General features: G+C 45.2%; 1 protein-coding gene across 2 annotated transcripts in view; it reads right to left on the bottom strand.

Moving 5' to 3' along the window:
* The window catches only part of eml2 (EMAP like 2), a 142,035-nt gene that overhangs the window by 45,917 nt on the left and 75,005 nt on the right, over positions 1 to 21,113 (bottom strand). For both annotated transcript variants that reach the window (XM_073029375.1, XM_073029376.1), the window contains 4 exons: positions 20,377 to 20,526; positions 17,483 to 17,552; positions 13,400 to 13,510; positions 10,589 to 10,684 (listed from right to left, as the gene is read on the bottom strand). In XM_073029375.1, coding sequence (XP_072885476.1) covers positions 10,589 to 10,684; positions 13,400 to 13,510; positions 17,483 to 17,552; positions 20,377 to 20,526 — 427 coding nt within the window. The remainder of the gene's footprint in view (positions 1 to 10,588; positions 10,685 to 13,399; positions 13,511 to 17,482; positions 17,553 to 20,376; positions 20,527 to 21,113) is intronic.

Here is a 21,113-nt window from a genome sequence, read left to right as displayed (position 1 = left end):
TACAGGCCCTTAAGCCCACAATGTTGTGCTGACCATGTAACCTGCTCTAGAAACTGCCTAGAATTACTCTACCACATAGCCCTCTATTTTTCTAAGCTCCATGTACCTATATAAGAGTCTCTTAAAAGATCCTATCGTATCCACCTCTACCACTGTCGCAAGCAGTGGATTCCACACACCCACCACTCTCTGTGTGAGAAACTTATCCCCCTTGTACCTACTCCGAAGCACCTTAAAACTATGCCCCCTCGTGTTAGCCATTTCAGCCGTGGGAAAAAGCCTCTGGCTATCCACACCATCGATGCCTCTTATTACTATAAATAATGAAGCAATAAATAAATAAATGAATACAGTGAATATTAGCTTATTACACAACACCAACGTACCTTACAAACTAGGCAAACAGAAGCTAAGAAACTTAACATAAATTCCACAAATTCCGCCAAGCCCGGCTGCGAAAGGAGGAGGGTTGGGCACAGGCCTGTCAATCTCACCCCATGAAAACCCAGAGCTACAGAAACGCCAGCAGAAACTCCAAAGGCCCCAGCCTTGGAGAGGAAAGATCTTTAGATCTTGTGGATAACTAGAAAGACTGGCTCGGAGACAGAATTCTCTGGCGAGTTGCTGTCGGCAGCCTGTGTGCCAGGGGTGATGGAGCTTCAGTATATACCACAAAAATAAACATCAGTCATTCCTTTCAAATATCACACTGCCCTTAGGAGTTTGTGAAGATTCATATGACATCTAAACCTTCGACAGATGTGCAGTGGAGAGTATATTGACTGGTTGCATCACACCCTGGTGTAGAAACACCAATGCCCTTCAATGGAAAGTCCTACGAAAAGTACTGGATACGGCCCAGCCCATCACAGGTAAAGCCCTCCCCACCACTGAGCACATCGACACAGAGAGCTGTCACAGGAAAGCAGCATACATCGTCAGGGAACCCCACCAATGAGGACATGCTCTCTTCTCGCTGGTGCCATCAGGAAGGTATAGGAGCCTCAGGACTCACACCACCAGGTTCAGGAATAGTTACTACCTCTCAACCATCAGGTTCTTGAACCAAAGGGGATAACATCATGCACCCCATCATTGAGATGTTCCCACAACCAATGGACTCACTTTCAAGAACTCTTTAAACGAACAAATTTCACGACATATGCCAGTGATGTTAAATCTGATTCTGATTCTTCATTTCATGTTCTCAATATTTATTGCTTATTTATTTATTATTATTATGTCTCTCTTTTTCTATTTCCTCAGTTTGTTGTCTTCTGCGATCTGGTTGGACAGTCTCACTGACTCTGTTATGGTTACTATTCTATAAATTTATAGAGTATGTCCTCCGGATTGTGTATGGTGACATATTTTTACTTTGATAATAAATTTTCTTTGAACTTTGAATCAGAATTACCCAGCCCAGGAAATGATATAAAAACAGCTTTCGTACAGGAAGTGATGTTCATACAAAGCGAGCATACCAAATTTAACCGCCCCGCCTGGCATCCCAGAGGGTGTCAAACCTAATTACAGAAACTAAAAGCCAAAAAGAAGGGCACGCTCAAAGACTGGCCTTGAAAAGTCGTTCTCCACAGTCTTTAACCATTCTCTCTTCGGAAATGACATTCCCGTTGGGGATCAGCACTAAATGCCGGGCCGGTTAACCGTGAGTGGAGGGTGAGCTGAGTAGTCCTCTTGTGGCAATGGTCAGCCAGGTTGAGGTGAGTAGGAACTTAGTTCCATGGGCTCTTCTGGGCCGATCAACCGATATGTTGGATCCTTTTACGTAAACATGGAATCTCCTTGTTTCATTAAATATATAACTGAGCACAACGTTGCTGTTGGCAAAGAACTTGGCATCATCTCTGCCACCTCAACTGCTGGAACAGCAGCACCAAGTTCAAGTCCTGGTATGGTGAGATCTGGTTTGGGAGCTTTGCCTTGTCCAGGATGAATCCAACTTCACTATATCCAGCAGCGTCTGTGACCTTCAGGCTTGCAAGAGCAGCAACTGCTTTAGTTGACACATCACAGAAGAGGCAGACCTCTTGCATTTGGGCTGTAGACAGCGGAATTGTTGCGTAGGTTCTTGGAATCTTCAAATTTTTAAGATCCTGAAGGGAAGAACACTATTGTTGCCACTGTTGTGTTTCTCTTCAGAGAGTGGGACATCCCATCCACAAGTGACCAAGGACAACACGAAGCATCCCTGGATATTGACTGGAACAGGAAACTCAAGAGGGTCAGATAGGTTGTCGATAGTGCATAGCACGCCACGATGCGTAAAGGGTCTTTCGGTATCAGCGACCTGGAAAGTAAAGGTCTCAGTATCGAGGTCCCATCATCACTGACACCTTTGTCCTGTACAGGAGGGAGGTCCTGCCCAAGATCAAGATTCTGTAGACCTTTGGCCACATCTTCAGATGGGAGACATTGCACGAGCTCAGCACCATTGGATGTGCCAATGTGTCTTGTGCTGCTTTCAGCACGCTGACTGCTTCTTCTGCCTTAGAAAATTATGTAAGACCATCATCAATATAGAAACGTCTTTCTATTCCAATGACCTCAACAGACTTCAACCCAGTTGATCATTCCACAAGAGGGCTTTCTTTGTACCTCTGTGCTTCAGTCCCAAATTCCTACTCTAGGAACGATGTTCCTATTGACCTAAACCTGGCTAAGCATTTCAGAAGAGGGCTTTCTATGCACCTACATGCTTCAGTCCCAAATACCTCACTCCCTTGATGGCTGTCTTCTTAACGTCTGAGATTACCACATCTGATGAGGGACAGTTACCAAATACATGAACTCTCATGTGATTCTCCAGAATCTCACTGTCCAGCTGGTGGTCATGAAAGCACAATAATCTGAGGTAGTCCCGATGATCTTCCCCCACCAGGAAGCTGTGGAACATTTGTTTGATGTCTACCGCCACTGCAACAGACTCAGTTCTGTAACGCGTGAGAACTTCAAATCAGACTGGTATTGAGGTCTGGGCCCCACCAGGGCCCACTGTTCAGTGCTCAGACTTTGAACAGTGCACTAGAATCAAAGACTATTTGTATTTGTGTAGGCTTCTAGGGGTGGTGACAACTGAAATTGGGCAAATTTTCTTTGTTGGGACCCGGTGGAGGTGCTAGCTCTGCATGATTGTTCCAGAAGAGTCTCTCCACAAACTCCACATAATAATCTTTCCTTCTCAGTGGGTGACTGAGGAACACGAGTCGACTAAAGGCCTGCTCTCTGTTGTCTGGTACGAGATGTCATAGCGAGAAGAAAGGAAGGAGACCTACTGACTCATCTTTGCTAAACTCTTTGTCCATAACAGAAAGGAAGGCTGCATCTTCAATGGAAGATGCCAGCTCATAGTCACCTTCCAAGTGACAGAAGACCATCTTGCCTAAATCTGGTTGAGTAGAAGTATGCCAGGGTATATGGTTTACCTGCCTACAATCTTCTCTTTCATACAGATTCTACTCTCACAGGGTCGGAAATGACTTGGGCGCCGTTCTCCAGGACATTAGTCTTAAATGTGACGATTGTGGGCTGCTGAGCACCATCGAGGCAGATTTCACGGTCTATGACCCAACGCAGGTCCGGTTATTGGGCTTAAAGTGCATTGTGCTGTTCACACACCTTATGTTCACAGCTGGTGCCTCTGCCAAGCATCAGGAAAGTCTTAGCAGAAGAGTCAAGTGGGAGAATCTTGTCTGCTATGTCCTTAAGTTGTGAACGGCTGTGTGATGCTTGGGGAGTTGGGATTTCAGCTCTGTTATTGGAAGTATAGTCACACTTGTAGTGCATGATAACTTTACAGTCTTTCACTTGGTGTGCTGTTGAAGCATAGCATCTGAAATATATTGAGCGCTCCTTTAGAAAGAGTTTCCGTTCTGCCAACAGCTTTTCTCTGAATCCTCTTCATTTCCTTAAGGGGCGACTATGGGGGTTCATAATGGAGTCCTCGACTTCAGTCTTGTTGACTGTGATAGGGGTTCTGGTTTTCCATGTTTTTGTTGGAGACCTCTCTTTGAATGAGGTGCTGTTAGAAGTTGAGAGCCTAAAACTAGAGTCATTTTGCATTTCTGCGTGGCGGCTGATGAATTTCACAAGGCACAAAAATGGTGGATAGGGGGCATGATGCTCCGTTTTGTACTCGGACCCCAGTTATCCACTGTTCTTGCAAATTGTTTGGTACTTTCTCCTCTATAGGGTTCACTCCTCTTGCAACGTCCAAGAAACTCAGTCTTGGTAGGAAACCCTAGTTTCTTGTGGCTTGGAGTTCCGACAACAGATCTGCTAACTCCCGCAGTTTCTGCAGTCCTTTGTGGGAGAGCTTTGGGAAATTATCGAGTCCACTGAAGATAAATTTGTCAATTGCCCCTGGAGAGCCATAGCATCTGTTCAGCCTCCGCCAGGGCATTTTCAAACCCATGGCTCTGCCCTAACCCTTCACACATGTTGCAGTGACTCCCCCACAAAGCCACTAACTCTTCGCTCAGTTTGGGACTCCATCCTTCCAGGCCATTGGGAAGGCTTGACTTCCGGAACAGGTAACTGGCAGACTGGTCGTCAAACTAGTTTAGTCCTGCTGCGACTAGGTCTTGGTGAGCCAGACACCAAGCCAAATCCAATGCACCTGGGGCTCCTGAACGAGAGCACTGTGGAGTCTGGTTTGTGTCCTGGGATGGGTGGAAGTTCAGGCTGTCCATCTCTGTGAAGATATTAGTAGCAACTCTGGACTGAGGTCTTTGCGGTGATGAAGCTGCAGAAGAGGGTGTTGTGGGCCTTTGTGCTGTAGACCTTGACTAAGTGAAAGGCAGAGTGGTGTGGTCTTTTCCATAGACAAAGTACCTTTGGTCATATTCTTTAGTGAGCTGCAGTGGCTGTTGTGACAGCAAAGCGTGACTGATTCTGGCTCTAGATCACCTGCCGCTTCGTACACCTTTGCCTCTGCTGAGACAGCCTCACACCTTCACGCCTTCCATGAGCACACTTGCACACGTTCTCTCCATGTCTGCAATGAATTTTCTAAATTTGCATCTCAGCTTCCCATTTCGGGTAAGTCGTGCTCATTCTTGCAGTTTCAGCTCTGGTGCAGGCTTGTGCAACAGCTATGCTTATCGTGGATTGAATCGAGCGTCACAGAGGCGTGATAGATGCACCACATCCTGACCTTGTTCCCGGGTCTTGGCGGTCGACGTTGCTCGGTTCAGAAGCTGACGTTCCCTCTGCGGCGTTCAGATGAATCTGCAGACCATGGGTGATGTCTTTGAAGATGAATCATCTTTTCACACTCCTGCCCTCGCAGTGCGTTCATACAAAGCCATGCAGTGAGATAAACACCTTCTCGAAGAATCGCCCGAGACAGAAGCTTTCTTCAGGGCTTTTAATGAGGTCTTACTTGTGGAAAAATATTGTTCATTTAAGGGCAAATAGAGAATGGAGATGGATTCTTTCCGTCATGGGCTTCCAGTTGAATCCATGTGGGAAATGATATAAAGAATAGTGTACATACAGGACACGACAATCGTAGAAAATGGACGTGCTTCTAGAGGCCAGAGCAGGTATACAGAGTTATGAGGGGTACAGAAAATGTAAATGCAAGCAGGCCTTTTCCACTGAGATTGAGTGAGATTAAAACTAGAGGTCATGGGTTAAGGGTGAAAGGTGAAATGTTTAAGGGGAACTTCTTCACTCAGAGTGGTGAGAGTGTGGAACGAACTGCCAGAGGGAGTGGTGGATGTGGGCTCGACTGCATCATCCAATAGAAGACTAGCACGCCTTCAGGGTGCCGGATTTTCGTGGCTCTAGAGGCGGGCGGACTCGGGGTCAGTTCACCGCCTGGTGTGTCGTGGGAGACAGAAGATTGACAGCATCGAGCTGGCTGCTGGCTGTGTGCCCAGGAACCCGAGATCTTTGGGCACAGAGCTCGGAAGAAGCGACACAACCGACTTTTAACACCATAAATCAGTGAGTTGTTTGTTATGTCTCCCCTCTCACTGTGAAATGGGGACACCTCTTTTTCCCTTGTTAGGTACATGGTATGTCAAATTACCAGGTGAATGAGTAGTCTTTGGGGTACTGCAAGTCTGTGTCTTTATTGATGCTTTGCTGCACACTTGAGTGCTCAGTGGGGGGTGTCGATGCTTTTCTGCTGGTGGGGGGGGTCATTGCTTTGCTGCTGTTGTGTGTGGGAGGGGGGAGCCGGGGGGGGCACTTTGGAGTTCTAATGTTTAACTCTCATTCATTCTTTGGGGCACTCCTCTGTTTTCGTGAATGTTTGTGAAGAAAAAGAATTTCAGGATGTCTATTGTATACATTTCTTGGACCTTAAATTTACTTATTGAAACCTATGAGTGGCTATACCCACTCATGGGGTTGGCTTTGGGAGAAACTCTGAGGGAAAAATCTGGGGCTTCAGTCCCTTAGGCAGTCCTACATCGAGTTCAATGCCCACTGGTGACTCCTGTGATGCTGCCAAACTGTATCGGTCTCCGCCGTTCCTTTAGGTTCATCAGATGTGTGGAAAGGGGGAGCCTGATATATGGGCAACAGCTTATTCTCCATATCATACTGCCCACCGCTTGTGTACCTAGACAGCTAGGACGCAATAACCACAATCAACCCTGACCAACGGAGGCCTCTGACCTTGCATTACATAATAATAACTGTAAGTTATAGCAAGTATATGTATTTTTAAAAAGCTAAATTAAATAAATAGTGAAAAAAGAGAAAAACAGGTAGTGAGGTGCTGTTCACGGATTCAATGTCCATTCAAAAATTGGATGGCAGAGGGGAAGAAGCAGCTTCTGAATCGTTGATAGTCTGCCTTCAGGCTCCAGTACCTCCTTCCTGATGGTAGCGATAAGAGGGCATGTCCTGAGTGATGGGGGTCCTTAATTTTTGAGTGATCGCTCCTTGAAGATGTCCTGGATGCTGGACAGACTAGCGCCCATGATGGAACTGACTGAGTTCACGACTTTCTGCAGCTTACTTCAATCCAGCGCAGTGCCCCCTTCCCCCAAATTATCAGACGGTGATGCAGTCAGTAGAGTGCTCTCTTTGGCATGTCTGTAGAAACCTGCGAGTGTCTTTGGTGACATACACAATCTCCTCAAGCTCCTAATGACGTAGAGCCACTGTTGCACCTTCTTCGTAACTGCATCGATACATTGGGCTCAGGAGGGCAACGCATCAGCAAACCTGCTGAGTGTCCACCAGCTGTCCCACGTCCTCCACTCCAACAGCAATGAGCTTTGGGAAACCTCAGACACTGAGAAAATGGGTTATCTCCCCAGCTGGGAGGAGCTGATCCTGGACAGACAAATTCGATGAGAATTTCTGTATGTGATTGATGTGGAAGCTTTACAGAGGGTGCAGAAGAGATTAACAGCCTGGATTAGAGAGCCTGTCTTGAGTTCACAGTTCAAAGCTAATTTGTTTTATCAAAGTACGTGTACGTTGCCATATACTGTACAACCCTGAGATTCATTTTCTTGGGGCATACTTGATAAATTCAATAACTATAATCAAATCAATGAAAGACCATAGCAACAGAGTGTACCTTATGAGAATAGGTTGAATGAACTTGGCCTTTTCTCCTTGGAGCGACGGAGGATGAGAGGTGACCTGATAGAGGTGTATAAGATGATGAGGGGCATTGATCATATAGATAGCCAGAGGCTTTTTCCCAGGGCTGAAACGGTTAAAACAAGGGGGCATGGTTTAAAGGTGCTTGGAAATAGGTACCGAGGGGATGTCAGGGGTAAGTTTTCACACAGAGAGTGGTGGTGCTGGTGGCAGTGGTGGAAGTGGATACAATAGGGTCTTTTAAGAGACTCTTCGATAGACACATGAAGCTCAGAAAAATAGAGGGCTGTGCACTAGGGAAATGCAAGGCACTCTCTAGAGTCGGTTACATGGTCAGCACAACATTGTGGGCCGAAGGGCCTGCAATGTGCTGTAGATTTCTGTGTTCTATGTTCTAACAGTGTGGACATCCAGTATGCAAAAGGACAACAAATTGCATAAATACAAAAAGAAAGAAAAAAAAGGAATAATAACAATAATATCAAAGAAAGGTGCAATGGAGCTAACTGAATACAAAACAGAGCAGCAGGATACAATACAACTGATCGATGAATATGAAACAGATATGTATCTGGGATATCAACAAGCAAAGAAAATAAATCATAGTGTGATAGAGGAAAAATTTTCGACAGAATTTACTTCAAGGCTTAAGAAAATCTACCAAACAGAACTCAACAGTTAAAATATAACAAAAGTAATAGACACTTTTGCTATTCCCAACTTAACATTTTCTTTTGGCATAATATTTTGGTCCGAAACTGGTCTGGAAAATTTACAAAGAAAAATAAGAACTGAAATGACAATTTTCATAAAACACTATATACACTCAAATGCGCTTAGATTAACACTACTGAGGACAGAAGGGGGAAGAGGGATAACAGACATTAAAAGTCCATTTAACAGTCAGATACAACTTCTAAGGATGTTTCCATCAAAGAAAACCGGAATCGGCACTCCGTGCAAGCACTTGCAATTCTGGTAAGAAGTACACACCACTAAACGTAAATGAAAGCCACAACCCAGAAAAATGAAGACATTATCACTACTGAAGAAAAAGTTAACCAATGGAAGAACATGCGCCTCCATGGAAGTCATCCCCACAACCCGAGCAGACTAGATGTCGACAAGGAAGCGTCGAACGCCCGGCTCAGAGTTGGAGACTGTTCTTCCCAGAAACAGAGGGGATACAGGACCAGGAGGTTAACACAAAAACTTATTTAAAAAGCATGATATAATACCAATAAATTCAAGACAATAAATATATAAAATGCCAAGAGAAACCAGAAACAATTACAGGATCCCGTAGCGGTTTAACTCAATCTGATTACTTACACAGGCACAGTCAGGTGCCAAGCATCATTCAGCAAAACCTTACTTTAAAAGACAAACTCATAAAAGAAACTGCAGCTTACTATAAATACAATCCTGATCCACTTTTAGAGTCAGAGATTTTTTACCACAAATTATATTACGGCAGATCAGTTATTACAGATAGGACAATCCATAAAAACCGTCCGGATATGATAATACAGGATAAACAAGCAAAGACTTACTATACTTAATAGATATTGCCATTCCAAACACACATAGCTCACAGAAATCAGTAAGTGAAGAACACCATAAATGTGCTGAATTAAAAGAGGAAATTAAAAGACTATGGAACATGAACAGGGTATACATTGTCCCAATAGCGATATCTACAACTGGTATCATACCGAAGTCACAATAGCTTTAAGCAATTAGGGCTATACAGTAATATCTGTGTAAATCTCCAAAAAGCCACAATACTCAACACCACTAGAATAGTTCAAAAGTTCATTGAGAAGTAAGTGTGCTGGCTATGCCCATACCTCAGGTTTTACCAGCTCGAGCTGAGAAAAAAATAATAAACAAGCAATAAATATTGAGAAGAGTCCTTGAAAGTGAGTCCTTTGGTTGTGGGGACAAGTTGAGTGTAGTTATCCCCTTTGGTTCAGGATCCTGATGGTTGAGGGGTAGTAACTGTTCCTGAATCTGGTGGTGTGAGTCCTGAGGCTCTTGTACCTTCTTCCTGATGCAGCAGCTAGAAGAGAGCATGGCCTGGGTGGAGGGGTTCTTTGATGACAGATGCTGCTTTCCTGCAACAATGCTCTGTGCAGATGACCTCGATGAGGACTTTACCCATGATGGACTAGGCCATGTCCACTACTTCCTGTAGGATAGGTTGAGTGAGCTAGGTCTTTTCTCATTGGAGCAAAAGAGGATGAGAGGAGATTTGATGGAGGTGAACAAGACGACAAAAGCCATTGATTGAGTTGACAGCCAGAGAGGGGGCACAGTAGTGTAGTGGTTAGCACAACGCTGTACAGTATCAGCAGCCCAGGTTCAATTCCCACCGCTGAGTTGACACCCAGGGCAGAAATGGCTAATACAAGGCACATAACTTTAACGTAATTGGGGAAAGTTTGGTGAGTGGGATGATGGAGTTAAGCTCTTTACACGGAGAGTGGTGGGTGCAAGGAAAGCACTGCCAGGGGTGGTAATAGAGGCTAATACATTTAGATAGGTACATCGGTGATAGAAAATTTTATTTATTTATTGAGATACAGTGCGAAACAGGCCCTTCCAGCCGTTTGAGTCATGATACCGAGCAACCCTCAAATTAACCCTAGCCTAATCACAGGACAATTTATAACGACCAATTATCATACCATACGAAACGTCTTTGGAAGGAAACCAGGGCACCTGGAGGAAACCCACCCAGTCACGGGGGGGAGAATGTACAAACTCCTTACAGACAGCGGTGGGAATTGAACCTGGGCTGCTGATACTGTACAGCATTGTGCTAACCACTACACTACTGTGCCCCCTCTCTTCCCCCCACCCCTGTCCCTAATGGAGGGCTATGTGTGAGGGAAGTGTTAGATTGATCTTCGAGTTGGCTATAAAGTCCACACATCACGGGCCGATGGGCTTGTCCTGTACTGTAACGTTCTACGTTCAATAATCGTCTTACCTTAACTTCAGCCAGCTTCCCCTCCTTCTGCCAGTCCCATACAGAGAGTATGTGTTCATTTGAGTCATCCACTGCGCACAGGTAAGCTCCTCCATTCTTTTAAATGAATCAAATTCAGTTACATGAGGCTTAACAAATGTACCAGTAACACATAATTGCACCGGGTTTAACAACAAAGGGTCTGCTTCCTGAATACTTTTAGGTGTATCATAGGGATTTGAGGCTGCTGATTGTGAAAATCACTTTGAAATTCTCCTATCACAAGTCATTTAAAAAAAAACACATATATTTGTTATTTCAATTCTTATTTTAAGTCAGAATAACTGATGCCAAGTCTAAGGAGGGCATTCTTGTTAGTCAGAGAATCAAAACAGGCAATTTTTAAAATTTAATCATTCACAGGATGTGGGCGGTACCATTTATTGCCCATCCCTAGATGCCCTTGAGAAGGTGGTGATAAGCTGCCTTTTTGGGACCAGAGAAAATCTCATGGCAGGGACTCAAGGATGTTGTTGAAAAATTTCTTGGCAACTACAGAGCACCGAAATACGTGCAGCTGGTTGACAACATGCTTCAAACATACAAAACCATGAAGTGCATCCTGTTACTAAAGATTCATTTCCTGCATTCCCACTCCCTGCAAACCCTGGCGCTGTCAGGGACAAGCACAGTGAAAGGTTTCACCAGGGCATTGCGGTCACAGAGAAACGGCATCAGGGCAACTGGAATCCATCAATACTGGCTGATTATTATTGGATGCTTAAGCGAGAAGCCTCAGACACTGAGAACGGTTGAAAATCATCAACAAAACAATTGAACTATTGTGAAGTGTCTGCACTGTTATGCAAGTAAACGCATTATGTTCAATAAAAGTTAATTTCTTGATTCTTCAAATTCCTGTGTGATTCAAGTACTCTGAAATTCTATTTGTATTCAGCTTCAAGCAGTCTACACATGTAAAAAAGATTTCTGAGGAAGCAACACTTTCAAAAAAAAATTGTCCAGTGTTGACTTCGCCTTTGACATCTGATCTTTCATTCATCAACCATTTTAGTCCATCTCGCTGCTTTGACCATTTCAAGAGAGGCATCCCTGGGTGATGACCGGGCGCTGTTTATACTACCTTCCTCATGTTGATTATGTTGCAAAGCATCACTCAGTATTGAAACCACACCTCTACACGGTGGTAATGAATGACATCAAAAGCACACAAGGTGGAGAAGAACAATTACTAGAGGTGGGTAGAGGGAGGAAACTAGTTCTGCCGTTTGTAGGAAGAAATATACATACAGCACTATGCAAAAACATGTGAGTGATGATAAACCTGATTCTGATCTGGGTCTCTATTGTAGACTGAGAGTGGGAAGGGGGCAGGGAGAGGGGAATCATGGTTGGGAAAAGGGGAAGGGAGAGGGGAGAGGGGAGGGAGTGGGAAACACCAGAGAGACATTCTGTAATGATCAACAAACCAATTGTTTGGAATCAAATAACCTTGCCTGGTGTCTCTGGGCTGGGTGCGTCTGAACCCGTGCACCTCTGGCACTCCTTCTCTGCCACCTGTCCCACACCCCTCCTACAGCGCTCCACCCTCACCATTCCCAACATCCTTTGCTCCTGCCAGATCTACAATCTCGCTCTCTGCTCCACGTTGTCAAGTACAGTACAATACAAATATGACAACTACAGTCCTGTGCAAAAGCCTTAAGGTATTGTATGAAGGTTGTCTACTATCTACACTGATTTTGTTCATTTACAGTCAATCAAAAGAACATGGCAGTGTACACTGGGTGAATCCTTCATCAATAACTATTAGGAACTAATACACAGTTTTATATTACTGTACAGGTTTTAGTAGTGTTCTAATTTGTTCAGTATTTCATTTAAATACATAAATTGTTACTCAGTTTGTCTTTTTATACTCTTTTAACTATTTCCATTGGCTAATTGGGGCTGCTGCTCTAATTGGAACAAAATGTCCTAGTCCCGATGTGCCCCAGTTAACTGGAATCCACTGTATTTAAAAGTCATTCATGTCCAACGGGAAAAGAACAGCAGACACTCTATTCCCTTAGAGTGTTGGTGAACAGGATATTTAAAACAATAATCTTGTAAATTCTAGCTTTCTAATTCCAGGTTAGTTAATTAATCAAGATTAAATTCCCCAGCATCCATGGAGGGATATAAACTCGCAAGAATATTAGGTTTACAAGATCATTAATATAACTATAGTGCTCTGTCACAGTATAACTACAGTCAAAACAGCATTACAGGGTAACTCCGCTACAATCAATCACAGCTAAGTGCCCGGTTTGGAACGAAATGAGATTAACCAGCTGAGTGATCAAATCACTGCCGTTCCCTGACTGATAGCCGTAGGCCACAGTAGCCCCAGCTACATTATTGACCAGTGGTTTGTCTTCATTTTGAATGCACATCGTTAAGATTAGCTAACCGCTGAAGAATGTTTCCCCGCTTACACACCTGCTGCTCTATTTTTGAGTTGTGTGTGTCTAGGCCAAAGGAAGCAAGAGATAAAAAAAAAGGGGTCTTGAAGGATATTTCTTTGTGTGAGGGGGAATCTTCTCTTAGACTGGGTCATAACTAGTGCTCAGAACTGGAGAAAGAGTCAAAGTCAGAGACAGAGAGAAGCAGAGAGAAAGAGACAGAGACAGTAAGCAGGTCCCTCAGCCCAACCTATCCATTCTGAACAAGGTGACCCATTTTCTTGCATTTGGCCCATTCTAAACCACAGGGACTACACAGATGCAAATAATGAAACCGATATTCTAATAAAATCCAAAATGAACTTACAGATTTGGAGAAGGATACGCAAGAAATGCCTCGATCAAAGAATCCTGATCCAATCACATGCAGTGTGTTAAGGCTTACAGAGTCCCAGACACGAACGTGAGGTGGAAGTTGCTGAGAGAAGGGAGAAAAGAAGCATTTTTTAAATCTGTTGATACTGTACATGGGGTAGAGTGTCCTCGATGTTCAAAGTTCAAAGTAAGTTTTACTACCAGTCACCATTTATTTTTTTGCAGGCATACTCAGTAAATATATAGAATAATAACCATAGCAGAATCAATGAAAATTGCCCAACTTGGGCATTCAACCAGATTGCAGAAGACAAAAAAACTGTACAAATACAAAAATAAAGAAGTAATAAATAAATAAATAAACAAACAAACAAACAAATAACCAATAAATATCGAGAGCATGAGATGAAGAGTCCTTGAAAGTGAGTCCATGGTTGTGGGAACAGTTCAGTGATGGGGTGAGTGAAGTTACCCCTTCTGGTTCAAGAGCCTGATGGGTGAGGGATAATAACTGTTCCTGAACACGGTGATGCAAGTCCCACGGCTTCTGTACCTTCTTCCTGATGGCAGCAGTGAGAAGAGAGCATGGCCTGGGTGGAGGGGGTCCTGGATGATGGATGCTGCTTTCCTGCGACAGCACTCCATGTAGATGTGCTCAAGCTCAGTGGCTGAGAGGGCTTTACCTGCCAGATCCACTGCTATTTATAGAATTTTCCATTTAAAGGCATTTGTGTTTGCAGACCAGGCTGTGATGCAGTCAGTTAATATACTCATCACTACAGGTCTATAGAGGTTTGTCAACATTGTAGATGTCACACCAAGTGTTCGCAAACTCCTGAGGAAGTAGAGGCGCTGCTGCGTTTTGCTTATAATTGCACTTAAATGCTGGGCCCTGGACAGGTCCTCGGAAATAATTACACTGAGGAATTTAAAGTTGCTGATTCTCTCCATCGCTGATCCCCTAATGAGGCATATGGAACCCATGGCCCATGGCCTCCTCTATTGACAAAATGAATCCAAACTCAGGTCGGAGGAACAACACCTTATATACCGGCTGGGTAGCCTCCAACCTCATGGCATGAACATTGACTTCTCTAACTTCCGTTAATGCCCCTCCTCCCCTTCTTACCCCATCCCTGACATATTTAGTTGTTTGCCTGTTCTCCATCTCCCTCTGGTGCTCCCCCCCCCTTTCTTTATCCCGAGGCCTCCTGTCCCATGATCCTTTCCCTTCTCCAGCTCTGTATCACTTTCGCCAATCACCTTTCCAGCTCTTAGCTTCATCCCACCCCCTCCGGTCTTCTCCTATCATTTCACATTTCCCCTCCCCCCACTACTTTCAAATCTCTTACTATCTTTCCTTTCGGTTAGTCCTGACGAAGGGTCTCGGCCCGAAACATCGACAGTGCTTCTCCCTATAGATGCTGCCTGACCTGCTGTGTTCTACCAGCATTTTGTGTGTGTTGTGAGGGATATGGACCTCTGGTTTCCTTCCCCTGAAGTCAACAATGGTCTTGCTGACATTGAGTGAGAAGCTGTTGTTTTGTGCTCATTGTTTATGCCACAGACAGAGGTCTTTTCACTACGGACATTAGCTGCCAGCCTGCTTTGTCTGAATGCACATTGTTAAGATTAGATACTGGTGAAAAATGCTTCCCCCTCACACACCTTCCTACCTACGTTTGAGTGGAGTGTGTCTAGGCTGAAGGTTGCAAGAGATAAAAAGGGGTCTTGAAGGGTATTTCTTTGTGCGGGTGGGGGGGAGGTGGACTCTTCTCATAGGCTGGGTCACAGTGTTAGTGCTACCTTCCCCGAAGCCCGAATACACGTACAAGATAACCACAAATCATTCAGCTATCAATGGCAGATAGTTGTCCACTATTTCCAATGCAGAGACCCACTGGACAGTACAATAAGAGGATGCTCTTCAACCAGCCAAACTACATCAGCGACGGCTCTTCCCCCAGTTTCCGGGCATCAGCACAGTTGGAAGGAGCAGGACTATAAGAGGTTAACGGAGTCTGTAAATTAACAGCAACATGGGGAATTTCTCTGTGAAGTAAGATGAGCATAGAGTGTAAGCACAGTCACACAGCTGGGAAACAGACCCTTCGGCCTATCTAGGCCATGCTAACCATCAGGATCCCATTTAATTAGAGTCATAGAGCACTGCAGCACACGAGCAGGCCCTTTGGACCATCTAGTCCATGCAGAACTGTTATTCTGCCGACTCCCATCAACCCTGGACCATGGCCCATCCATGAACCTATCTAAACTTCTCTTAAATGTTGCAATCAAACCTGCATCTCCCACTTGAGCTGGCAGCTCGTTCCACACTCGAACCAACCTCTGAGTGAAGGAGTTCCCCTTAAATATTTCACCCTTCACTCTAGTTCTCATCTCACCCAAGCTCTAAAGTCCTAACCTATTCAACCTTTCCCTTTAACACTGGCCCTCAGGTCCCAGCAACATCCTTGGGAAGATTCTCTGTACACTTTCAATCTTATTGATATTTCTCCTCCAGGTTGGAGGGCAGGATTGAACTCAAACTGCTCGCAGAGTTTTTTGAGGAAGTTACAAGGGAAGTGGATGAAGGCAAGGCAGTGGATGTCGTCTACATGGACTTCAGTAAGGCATTTGACAAGGTCCCACATGGGAGGTTGGTCAAGAAAGTTCAGTTGCTTGGCGTTCAAAATGAGGTAGTAAATTGGATTGGACATTGGCTTTGCGGGAGAAGCCAGAGAGTGGTAGTAGAGGGTTGCCTCTCTGACTGGAGGCCTGTGACTGGTGGTGTGCCACAGGGATCAGTGCTGGGTCCATTGTAGTTTGTAAGCTGTACAATGATCTGGATGATAATTTGGTTTACGGGATTGGCAAATTTGCAGATGGGGGTGCAGTGGACAATGAGGAAGACTATGAGAGCTTGCAGCAGGATCAGGACCAGCTGGGAAGATGGGTTGAAAAATGGCAGATGGAATTTGATGCAGACAAGTGTGAGGTGCTGCACTTCAGAGGGACCAACCAGGGTAGGTCTTACAAAGTGAACAGTAGGGCACTGAGGAGTGTGGCAGAACAAAGGGATCTGGGAATACAGGTACATAATCCATTGAAGGTGGCGTCACAGGTAGATAGGGTTGAAATGAGAGCTTTTGGCACATTGGTCTTCATAAATCAAAGTACTGAGTACAGGAGATGGGATGTTATGTTGTTGTATGAGACATTGGTGAGGCCTAATTTGGAGTACTGTGTGCAGTTTTGGTCACCTACCTACAGGAAAGATGTAAATAAGGTTGAAAGAGTGCAGAGGAAATTTACAAGGATGTTGCCGGGTGTGGAACACCTGAGTTACAAGGAAAGGTCGAATAGGTTAGGACTTTATTCCGTGGAATGTAGAAGATTAAGGAGAGATTTAACTGAGGCACACAAAATTATGAGCGGCGTAGATAGGGGAAATACAAGCAGGCTTTTTCCACTGAGGTTGGGTGGGACTACAACTGGAGGTCATGGGTTAAGGGTGAAAGGTGAAAAGTTCAATGGAAACATGAGGGGAAACTTCTTCACTCAGAGATTGGTGAGAATGTGGAATGAGCTGCCAGCACAAATGGTGCATGCAAGCTCGATTTCAACGTTTGGATTAGTACATGGATGGGAGGGGTATGGAGGGCTATGGTCTGGGAACAGATCGATGGGAGTAGGCAGTTTAAATGGTTCAGCGTGGACTAGATGCGGGAAGTGTGAGTCAGGAGCTTCACCTGCAATACTACAGTGCTGCCTCTAGTCTTACACACACTAAATTAGAAGCTGGAGCTTGTATCAAGAGAATATACAGGAGTGGGAATCAGTTATTCTTGTTTTGAGAATCACTGAGAAGGAGCAATTTGGCCCACCTACAGTGGATGACTTTGAACCCACCAACCCTGCCACACAAAGTCTCAGTGTTTGCTCTTTCTACAAGAACCCTACAATCGAACGGACAACACATCTTTACCTTCAGGCGCTGAGTGGATGAAGATTAGAATGCAAACTCACCTCCTGCATTTGACTAATTAAGGCAGAATTTGAATGCACATCGTACCTTTCCATCTTTAGAGGTTCCTGTCACCTGCCCTGTTGCCATGGTGACTCTGTCCGGGTGAACGGCAAGGCTGAGAAACAGATCAGGTAGAGGTAGATGAGTCATCACGCTGGCTTTGTGCCCCACTTCAAAAATAACACCAAGATCCTAGTATCTGCTCGAAAGCCAATGCAGTTAAAGACACACTTTGGCCTGCCTGAGATTTGCTGGTCCTTCAGTGTGAGATGTCTACAGTGAATGGGAGGAGGACATTGGAACCAGCTAAGAGGGGCTCAAATTATCTTGGTGGTGGGCCCTCACAGTTTTTATTTGACACGTTATCTCCCTCTCAGCCGGTGCTGTTAAAAGCCAAGAGGGCTGGCTTTATAAAGCCGGATCGAGGAACACCTTCTGCATGCACAGAGGCAAACGTAATTCCTCGGTCCATCTTTACAAGGGTCCCAAAATCTTCTGAAGTTCCTCACCTTGCAGAGGCCCCCATGCCTCAAGACTTTGGTCCAGGCAACAGGCAGGTGAAGTGGGAATAGGATCAGAATACTGTGTCGTTGTGTTTAGAGGTTGAAGTGGTGGGGAGTGTGGGAATAGCAGAGACCTGGAAGGCGTGAGGAAGGAGCAAGACCCACTGTACAGGGACCTGGTCTGTGAACCATTTGCAGCTTCTTATAACTCTGGAGTTCAAAGTAAAATTTATTATCAAGGCACGTATATGTCATCATATACCATCCTGAGATACATCTTCCTGTAGACGTACTCTGCAAATTTACAGAATAGTATCTATAACAGGATCAATGAAAGATCAACCAGAGTGCAGAAGACAAACTGTGCAAATGCAAATATAAATAAATAGCAATAAATAACGAGAACATGCGATAAAGAGTCCTCAAAGTGAGATCATTGGATGTGGGAAACATATTCACTGATGGGGCGAGTGAAGTTATCTGCTTTTGTTCAAGAGCCCAATGGTTGAGGGGTAGAAACTGTTCCTGAACCTGGTGGTGTGACTCCTGAGGCTCCTGGTGGCAGCAGCGAGGGGAAATCATGGCCTGGGTGGTGGGGATCTCTGATGATGGATGCTGCTTCCCTCCGAAATAGTAATGTCCAGCAGTTTAAATTCTGGGGCCTGTGGAATAGTATTAAGACAAAGAATGCAGGTAGCTAATTTTTATTTTACAGGACTGATTTTTTCTTTCCATTTTTTTTCCAGAAAAATGCCTGTCACTCACTGATCGATCTCCCATTCTTAGTGTGAATCATCTTGTTGATAGTCAGAATGTCCTGCCCAACTGCCACTATGAATTATTTGTTGGAGCCGTTTCCAATGGAAGCCTCTCAAAGTACAATCCTACGTCCCCATGGTGAGGGGTGGAAATGGCCAAGGACAGCCAAGAGGGCTCTGGTGAAGCTGTATATGCCAATGGATTACAGAAACTTTGATGAACTCCAACTTTACCATCGATTTTGGACAATGGAGATGAGGTGGCTTATTCTCCACTGGGAGCTGAGTGCCCAAGACAAAAAAAAAGTTTCCAGTGCATGAGACTTGGGTGAAAGATTACAGCTAAATGTCTACAGTTTTTGTTTACAAGGACGTTGCCGGGACCTGATGGTCTGAGTTATGGGGAAAGGTTGGATAGGCTTGGACTTTATTCCCTGGAGCATAGGAGAATGAGGTATGCACAATGAGGGGTACACATAGGGTAAATACAAGCAAGCTTTTTCCACTAGTGTCGGGTGAAATGAGAACTAGAGGGTTAAAGGGGAGCCTGAGGGGGAACTTCTTCACTCAGAGGGTGCTGAGAGTGTGGAACAGCTGCCAGTGGAGGTGGTGGATATGGGTTCGATTACAACTTTCAAGAGAAGTTTGGATCAGTACATGGATGGGAGGGGTATTGAGGGCTATGGTGCAGGTTAGGGCTGATGGGTAATAGTTTGTCATAGACTAGATGGGCTGAAGGGCTTGCTTGCTTCTGTAGTGCTCTACGACTCTAACAGGAATCAGGAGGTAGTGGAGGGTATTAGATTGGGAATACAGTCCTGACACTATCGCCGGTGGGTTCCCGCTCTCAAAGCTTGCCGAGCGGCCTAGCATTTTCAATATCTCCAGGAGCGGCCTGGAAGACGTGTGCCTTCAGGGTGCGGCCTTGTGCACGACCGATTCCTCACCGCTGTCGCCGACTGAAGTATCGCGAGCTGATGGCTCTGCACTCGAGCAATCTCTCTCTCTCTCGATGGTGAGAGAGAACTTGCTGCTGATTCTCGAGTCGGGCAACTCAAAATAAGAGCAACACTGCAGAATATAACACCGAAACAACGAGCTGTTGGTCTCTCTCACGGTGGCAGGAGTGATAGGACCATAGAACCATAGAACATTACAGCACAGAAACAAGTCTTTTGGCCCTTCTTGGCTGTGCCTGGCCCATATATCTCCCTCTCCCTCGTTATTGAGAGAGAGAGAGCCTGGGGGATGTTAAACTGCTGGGTAAACAGTGGTTTGTGATGGACTAGATCACGGCCTCTTTGGGGCCTTTGCTATGATTTACACAGCGAGTGGTAAGGGGGGGGTGATACTTTTGCTGATGTGGGGGGGGAGAGGGGAAGAGGGTAGGACTGATGCTTTGCTGTGCTTGTGTGTGGGAGGGGTGACGAGATGGCTTTGGGCTTCTAACTTTTTCCTGTCGTTCATTCCTTGGAGATTTTTTTTCCTGTTTCAAGGACGTCGGTGGAGAGTAAGAGTTTCAGGGTGTACGCCATATAATTGGAAACATTGCTTGATACCTTGTCGCAAATGAGGAGGGGGTGCTCCTATACAAAGCCCTCAAATCGAGAGGACTTCACCTGTACAGCTGATCGGTACGATACGAGACCCCAGTTCCAGAGAACGAGAGGCCACTCACCATTTCACGTCATCATTGTGTCCGAGGTAGTGGCGCTGTAGCTGTTCCTCCACGTTGTACAACACCACGACCGATGCGATGAAATACACAATCTCGCCTGTCGGCAGGAGATAGAGGTTGGAGCGACAGTCACGCCCGCGATAACCGTAGCTGGGGAAGAGTCGTTAAGGTCAACCAAAGACTGGAAGTCATTGCAGAACAACGCCTGATTAGAGACTCAGCATGGTCCAATGGGCCGGTGCCGCCCAGTTACACCCATGTGACCAATTGACCGCCTAGCCCGTACATCTGTGTAACGTGGGAGAAAACCAGAGCCCCGGGAGGAAACCCACACGGTCACGGGGAGAATTACAGACAGCGGTGGAATTGAACCCGGACCGCTGGCACTGTAACAGCGTTAAGCTAACTGCTACACTACTAATCCACCTCAGTTTCTGTGTGAGTGAGGAGCAGTCCGTGGGTGGTCAGCCTCACAAAATCCTGACATCTTCCAAATGTTCTCAGCCTGAAACGTCCATGTTTAGGCCCGTCCACAGATGCTGCCTGGCCTGCTGAGTTACTCCAGCACTTCATATCGCTCAGGATTTTCAGAATCTCCAGAACCTCATGTTTAAAACACAAAATAGTTTCAGTCCATTAAAAGAAAAATGAACTACTAATGAAGAATTGTTTATTGTTTCCCTGATATTTGTTGACTCGAACGATCAAACCTGCACTTGAGGCCACAGAGAGCAAAT

Source organism: Hemitrygon akajei, chromosome 25 (assembly GCF_048418815.1).
Source record: "Hemitrygon akajei chromosome 25, sHemAka1.3, whole genome shotgun sequence".
NCBI classification, from domain to species: Eukaryota; Metazoa; Chordata; class Chondrichthyes; order Myliobatiformes; family Dasyatidae; genus Hemitrygon; species Hemitrygon akajei.
The sequence above is the reverse complement of the archived record's forward strand: the minus strand, read 5'-3'. Positions and strand labels throughout refer to the sequence as shown.